The sequence below is a fragment of the Papaver somniferum genome, chromosome 7 (genome assembly GCF_003573695.1).
Source record: "Papaver somniferum cultivar HN1 chromosome 7, ASM357369v1, whole genome shotgun sequence".
NCBI lineage: Eukaryota > Viridiplantae > Streptophyta > Magnoliopsida > Ranunculales > Papaveraceae > Papaver > Papaver somniferum.
Genome location: NC_039364.1, coordinates 182,584,814 through 182,589,966, shown reverse-complemented (window position 1 = coordinate 182,589,966; position 5,153 = coordinate 182,584,814). Strand labels below are relative to the sequence as shown.

At 37.7% G+C, this 5,153-nt stretch overlaps 1 protein-coding gene across 3 annotated transcripts; it reads right to left on the bottom strand.

Annotated features, from left to right (window-relative positions):
- Nucleotides 1-325: 325 nt before the first annotated feature.
- Nucleotides 326-4,016, bottom strand: LOC113299141 (magnesium transporter MRS2-1-like). 3 transcript variants are annotated; one of them, XM_026548105.1, is made up of 6 exons: nt 3,413-4,016; nt 3,274-3,349; nt 1,868-1,996; nt 1,452-1,787; nt 1,324-1,371; nt 326-775 (listed from the first exon to the last, which is right to left on the bottom strand). In XM_026548105.1, exons 1-6 carry the CDS (start codon nt 3,904-3,906, stop codon nt 545-547), a joined length of 1,314 nt encoding a protein of 437 aa, XP_026403890.1. In that variant the 5' UTR covers nt 3,907-4,016; the 3' UTR covers nt 326-544. The 3 variants fall into 3 exon arrangements, with proteins under 3 accessions (XP_026403890.1, XP_026403888.1, XP_026403889.1); XM_026548103.1 differs by having other exon boundaries at nt 3,274-4,016; XM_026548104.1 differs by having other exon boundaries at nt 1,324-1,365; nt 3,274-4,016.
- Between the last annotated feature and the right edge of the window lie 1,137 nt (nt 4,017-5,153).

The following is a 5,153-nucleotide window of genomic DNA, read 5'->3' as shown; positions in this document are numbered from 1 at the left end:
CGGTTGTGGGTGAAAACTTATGTTACCCACCATCAATGGGTTGGGTGGTGGGTGAGGCCAAACCCGACCCATGTGCAGCCCTAGAGGGAAGTACGCGATGAGCTATGGGAATTCTGGCATCTCTTCTCTTCTCCCTTACTTCAATCTCTGATTATAAATCTATCCTGCACATTCTGCTCCTAATTGGCAAAAGCATTGTCTGGCTACCTCCGTAGGTTGCTTATGGTTTTACCCGAATCTTCCTTTGGTATTAGGCTAAAAACTCAAAAGCAAAAATTGTGGCAGAGGGAGTCAACAAAGAAGGCACAAAACCAAGTCAAGTTCGTCAACATCAAGGAACAAAACCATAATATGCCCATTTAATCCAAATTAATATAGTATAGGTAAAAGGAACTTTTCATACCATATGCCTAAAAACTTGTAATGGCACAAAAATGATTCCACTAGAAAAGCTGTATTTCTCTGGGCCACTTTTCTCTCTCCTTCATATCTTACAGAGGAAATCATCAATACCATAATACTTTCCACCCTTTCTATTTTCTCTCTACAAGGGCATGAGTCTTTTATACTTGAAAAACCATAAAAATGAAGCAAATATTATAAGCCCGCATATGCCTGTGATGACAAGGACCCACTTAAATGCATCTGGTTGATCGAATAATGGTACAGTGAAGTTCATTCCAAAGACCCCTGCAACCACTCCAAAGATTGCAACAACGAATGTTGCAGTTGTAAGCAGCAGCTCAAATTGGATCAACTGGTTTCGAACATTATCCTGTCATCATCACACCACAAATTAAATTCAATTCTATCATATAACGAACTTGTATTTCTTATTTAATACAGAAGAAAATCCAATTCACAAAAGTCTAGCAAATTGACAAATACACTTGAATGGTAGTCTTCTCTTCACAAAAAACCTATTGGTCAAAGATCAGAAAAAAAGGGAATATGACAATTCTAGGTACAGATCTCCAATGTTTCTACCCAGTTCAACTGTTTGGTATCATGTTCTGTCGAACTTTAGGTGGGGTGTTTTTATGGAGTCTGTCGTTGTTTACCACTTCACCGTGAGTGTGGATAAGCATTAAGCAATCACCGGACAGGTTGTTTTGGATGTGGCACTTACCAAACCTGTATTTGGATATAAGAAACTCCGATGGACTAAGTTTTGTACACCAATCTAACATCTTACTAGAAGGTGAAGATAATTGTAGTTGTTCTCAACATGTGCACATTTGGCAACCTAAATGACATGCTTCCATAATGCCACGACTATGCTATTGAATATTATAATCAATAAGGGTGGAAGAAATGACAAACCAATTGAATGTTGATGAAGTCTTCTGTGTCATCAATGTACTCCTTTAGCTTCAAAAGAGAAGTGAATAGATAGTGAGGGATGAAAATGGAAGAAAATGGATAAGAAAAAGGAAGACTATGTAATGTACCGATGTTAACTTGTTGAGGGTACTATCAATGACAACAAAATATGCTTCCAACAACATCTCCAGCTCTTCTATGTTATCGGAAGTGCTTTCCGAACTCTTCATGCTTTCATGCCTGCTCCTGGCGATACTCAAGCTCTTCTCAAGCTTCCGGTTATCAGGAGGTGAAGAAACAGGAGAAACTGGAGCAGAAACTGATAGTCCACCACCAGTAGAACTGTACCCCATTACAGACTGGTCACCATAAAAAGATGCCTCCATCCGTCTTTTTTTCTCAGTGAGATACATTTCAGCCATATCTCCATCATCATCCATTAACTGCTCTATCTCATCTCTAACCTACATCAAAGAATTTCAAAAGTTTAGCAAATGGATATGATCACAGGGACGGCAAAGCCATAGATTAAACTTTAAAGTACCTTCTGAACTCTGCGAGTCAATGCGACAAGTCTGCTTTTCAACCTACGCACTCGTTCCAGGTTTAAGGTACTGATCTTTGATGTCAGCTCATCAAGCAACGGATATGCTTCAATTTCTAACTCAGCTGCCTGGGTAAAATGGGAAAATTTGATTAAATAAAATTCTAATTTAGTCACACAAAATTGAGATATAAAGCACAATGAATGACATGTAATTACAGTAACTCTTTGGGAAGTCTGGTCTTACCAGGAGTTAAGAGAGCAAGCATGTTGCTTATAATACTAGTCAGAGGAGTTGAAAAAGGCAAAATGCAACCTAATAGAGCAGGATACTTACAGGAACCTAAAGGCCGAACCTCAAAATCTGATCTGGTTTGACAGTAGTGTATCTGAAATCTGATCTGGTTATATGTACTACCTTGCCTGCTTGACATGTCTCATTAAAAGAGCTCTTAATATCTAGACGACGATTTCCATTATACTTATTTTGGAGTGAAAATCAAGGTTTCAGATGACCCTGGTAAATTATTGATAAGAAAACTCTTTCTTCTTCGTCCTCTCTCTCTCCAAGAGAATCCGTTCATAGCCCTTAAATCAGGAATTGCTATTATTTGTGTATTGTTGATATGAATGCCGAATCCCATTCTTCTACCAAGTGTATTGTTGATATGAATGTAAAGACACAAGTGTTTTGGTAATTCAAGCTGGTCGCTTTTGACTTCAGAAAGCCTGAAGTGACGAAAATTTAAACTGAACGGGATGTGGGTTTGGTAAACACTGTGTTTCACAGTACAACACTATCTAGTTATTCTAGGTATTTGGGAGCAACCAGATAAAGTCATATGTTGGAACTCAAGCCGCTGTGACTAGAATAAACTAATATCAAATGTTGGATGATAATACAAAAAAATAGAGGATGATTGTGTTTTTATCTCGAACCAGGAAACACATAAATCAATTGACACTCCACATTCCACGATTGAAATCTAAAGAGCATTTGTAAAACACTCTGGTAAGCACACTAACTAATTCTACATTCATTACTTTATGTTCCGCTATACCTTTCAGACAACTCTTTCTTCCAAAATCCCCAACCCCATCTCACCAACTAGAAACTTTTGATGCAACATTCATAACAACTGTTGGAATCCTATAACAAACTGATAAAATAGTTAGATTACATCAGTACGCCTACACAGCTTGATATGGTTGCCTACTCCACAGAGTAATCGCATCTAATTACCACTTATGCTCCCACACTTCAATTTCACCATAGATTTTGAATATTCTGAAAGCAAACATCATCTAACTAATACCACATGCACTATCAAATTAACAACAATCAGCAACAAAAAAAATCAAATGATAAATGAAGAAATTGGTTTTGGATTTCTAGGAAGACATACCTGCGCATCAAGATATGTACAAGCAGCCTCAAGAGCAACTTCAAGAGCCCTAAATTCAAAAGGTAAATAATCAGGAGAAGCAGTCGGAAACATATTATCAAAACTTCTACTTCCACTTCTTCTCCTTCCTAAATCAGGACCCTCATTTCGCCAAACTTCTCCAACTCCAGGTGAAGTTAATCTTCTCTGTAACTCAACTACATATTGCAACACATAACTATCTAATGAATTCAACAGTAAAACTTCATCAGCAGTAATAATACATCGAATTTGTTCTAAGTTTACAACAATAGCCTTCTCTCTTCCAAGAATTGTAGATGGATAAACAAAAAGAGGATCAAGAAGACGAAGATCCCTAGCTGGAAGATCACAACGACGCATCATAGTAAATTTATCAACTTCCATGATTTGAGAATTCCCAGATGAATCAACACGAATCCATGATCGAAGTCCTTGACCACGTTTTTTTAACCCTAAGAAATCTATACCTTGGAAAAGAGGTCGTCCTGATGCTGAAGGGCGAGAAGTTGCTTCTCTTAGGTTAATTGAGGATATGGGACGAGAAGTAGCTTCTCTTAGGTTAATTGAAGATATGGGTCTTGGTGGTAGAAGCCGTTCTTTCAAGTCCGCCATTAATGCGGAGCTTAAAAAGTTCTGCAACAAGAAGTAGAAAACGATCAAATGTTTCTAAAAACGAGAGAGAAGAAAGTCGAAGAAGAATAAGTGGAGAGAAAGGGAGAGAACGTCTGGAGTGGAACTACTTTGGTGTATCAATGATACTTAACCATTCGATTAAGATCTAACATCATACTCCAGATTTTAATCCAACGGTTAAATATCAATTACTTTTCTGGGTCCTACACCTTATTTGTTTTTTTACGGAGGCTGGTTCCTACGGGAACTAGTATAAAAGTTGTCAATAATTCTATTCAGCCCACTGGTCATATCCACTGCTGATCTGACAGCGACCTGACTTGATTTTTTTCTAATTTCACTATTTTCTGCACAAGTTAACTGTTCTTTTTTTTATCCTTTTCGGGTCAGGGGTATTTCACTTTCTCCTCGTTGTTTTTTCGATAGGCTTGAGTAATTGGGCAAAAAAATTCTTTACTTCCCTGATAACCCTTCTCACGATTAAAAAAGAGGAGAATAAATTCCACACTTGGTAATTTATGTATAAAGTTTTATAGAGATGACATGTCTTATAGTAGTGGTTGTTTGAAGTTTACATTTTTATTTAAAAAGAAAAAATGTACAATGTGTAAGCAATACAGTACACAGACAAGTTCTGATGATCAAAAAATCCAAAAGATGATCAAGCACAAAACCAATTCCATTTATACAGACTAGAGATAAAATTAAAATCCAAAGACCAAGGTAGTTGCCATTCGAAAAGAATGTCAATATCCAGTTGCTAAAGGATACTCCAAATGTAGGATGATTGACTTTAAGCCACAAAAAGATTAAACTACTTTTAAAGTTACAATACATCTGGTGTGCAGTTTGATCGATGGTGCAGGGATTGATAGAGTAGCAATGTCAGCAGTGTAAGAGAATAAAGGAGATGTTGATGGTGAAGAGAAGAGACTATTTGCTGAGAGAATGAGTCTATTTGCTGAGAGAGTTGGTTCTATATTGTTGCTCATGGTTGAACCTGGAAGGAGCCTAGTAGCAGCGCTGCAGTGGTTGTATGAGCTATTGCTGTGTCTTGCACCGGTAAAGGATGATTGTAGTTTCCTTCATAAGCTGTAATCATAACAGTCTTGTCCTCCGAACATCTCTCCACCTGCTTCCGTACTGGGCATCTTGCAGCCATTGCGCAGCAGCAGTAAGCACATGAACAAGGAATACCCTTGGCCATCTCTTGTCGCTTATCTATA